Here is a 2,226-nt window from a genome sequence, read left to right on the forward strand (position 1 = left end):
AGAGAGAGAGAGAGAGAGAGAGAGAGAGAGAGAGAGAGAGTTTTCTGTTAGGTCATTCAGATGCATTATGGGAAGTTTATGTGACGTCATAGAAAGCCAATAAAGCTGGACTCTATGAAACATAAAATCCGGGTGGAGACGATCTCTGTCACTTTGCAGCCGCTCTAGGTTCTTGCTGCTGTTGAGCCTTTTCAACACTAGAGGGCGCCGTGACGCGATGTGACGTTTGGCTCCACATCAGAACTCAGTTTTTACCAGATGCAGGTTTTTTTACCAGCAGCAAACTGGAATAAATGTTGATGCGTTTGGAAACAGAAGTTATGCTCAAATATTCACAAAATAAAGCAAGAAGGTCATTTAAAAACATTTTGGAGAATTTAGAATCACAAACATTTTAAAAAGTGTAAAAACTGAAGAGTTCAGGTCAGAAATTCAGATTTTCTTTAACTCTGCAGGTTAAACAGAGTTCAGGAAATATAGGTTTTAATCATTTGTATTAAGCTCCGTTTAAACTAACAGAAGCTGTGATATCAGGCAGAACATTATGACCGCTGACAGGTGACGTGGATAATACTAACAGATTATAGGCAGGTGGTCATAATGTTACGCCTGATCAGAGTAGATATATGAGAAACATAATGTACGTAGATTGTTTAAATAGATCTGAACAGTCTGAACTCACCAGCTGCTTCATCCATCATGATCCTTCAGGAAACGACGAGGAGAAACTGAGCAAACAGCATCAAAAGGTTAAGAACTGATGAAATGAGCTTTTATTAAGTTAGTATTTAAATGTTTAACCTGTCAGCATCTCAGATCCGTTTGAAAAACATTAAAACGTCCCGGAGAAGAAAAACTCCTGAATTATGCTTTTATTTTGAAAGGATTCCCATTAATTGTTTGAATTTTTACCAGGATCTGAAAGGTGACATTTTTCTCCTCATCCAAACATGCAGAGGTTGGTTGTGGATCAGAAATCAGAATTTTAGATGATTTCAGATTTTCATTAGCCAAAGTTTCAACAATAAAAATGATCAAACCTGCAGACTGAATCTGGAGGATTTAAAGGATTTAAAGGATTTAAAGGATCTGGTCTAAGACTCACCGGCTGATTCCAGGACTTGTAGACGTTGAATTAAACTGAGAGTTTAATCAATAATCCACCATTTAAATCCTAATTTCAGACACATTCGTGTCGGTTTTCCCTGCTGACAGACGGACGGACTGGACTCTGAACTCTGAACTCTGACCTTCACACTCTGGTTCTGTTTATTGCATTTGTGTGTTATAAATGTTATAAATCTTTATTTATAAATGTTATAAATGTTATAAATCTTTATTTATAACATTTATAAAGAAAAATCTGCGTTTTTAAAGCGGTGTCCAAACTGAGGCACGGGGGCCGTCTGTGGCCCTCANATGTTATAAATCTTTATTTATAACATTTATAAAGAAAAATCTGCGTTTTTAAAGCGGTGTCCAAACTGAGGCACGGGGGCCGTCTGTGGCCCTCAGGAGGATTTTGTGCGGCCCTGAACGGAGCCACAGTTTGGAACCAATTTAACGGCCCAGCAGAGGAAGTTCAACAGAAATCTTTATTTTAGCAGTGATGCATTCTGGGACGTTTCCTGCTGTTCACCTTCAGCTTCAGATGAATTATTAATGATCTGCTGGCCTGAATCAATCCGTCTCTCCATGTTTTTAGTCGCATCAGTTTAGATATTTAATACATTTTCATCTTTTTTCTCATTATTTCATAATGAAAAGTTTTAACTTCAGTTTACAGTTAAATTAATAAAAACCTGGAAATTATTTCATTTCATCATTTTCCCTTTAAGATCAGGGATTATAAACGTCCTGATTGATATTTTTAATATTTCTGTGTTTTCATGCTTGTCCTCCAGCCGGTTTCCTGCTGGTTTCTCTGGTTTCCTGCTGGCAGGCGGAGCTTCGTTTCCTCTGATCTGCAGATTTTCCTGACGGAGAAAAGAACGATTCAGGAAACACCGACCTGCTGGTACCAGACGGACCCAGAAACTCAGGACATCCTGAGAAAGTCATTCATTTACTAAACCCTGAGATTTAACTCTGATGTCTTCAGAACCTGAACCGGGTCGGAGCCAGAACTCAGGATGATGATGGGTTTATAACTGAACAAACTTCATAAAAACATCATAAAACAACAGCAAAATGTCATAAAACCATCAACAGTCATGAGTTTAGAAA

General features: G+C 38.0%; 1 protein-coding gene across 1 annotated transcript in view; it reads right to left on the minus strand.

The window, feature by feature from the left end:
* LOC108165639 (GTPase IMAP family member 5-like) overlaps positions 1-698 on the minus strand; it is a 3,325-nt gene extending 2,627 nt beyond the window's left edge. The window contains exon 1 of the mRNA XM_017306548.1: positions 683-698. Within this exon, the coding sequence (XP_017162037.1) occupies positions 683-698 (16 nt within the window). The remainder of the gene's footprint in view (positions 1-682) is intronic.
* Between the last annotated feature and the right edge of the window lie 1,528 nt (positions 699-2,226).

Source organism: Poecilia reticulata, linkage group LG9, assembly GCF_000633615.1.
Source record: "Poecilia reticulata strain Guanapo linkage group LG9, Guppy_female_1.0+MT, whole genome shotgun sequence".
Lineage (NCBI taxonomy): Eukaryota > Metazoa > Chordata > Actinopteri > Cyprinodontiformes > Poeciliidae > Poecilia > Poecilia reticulata.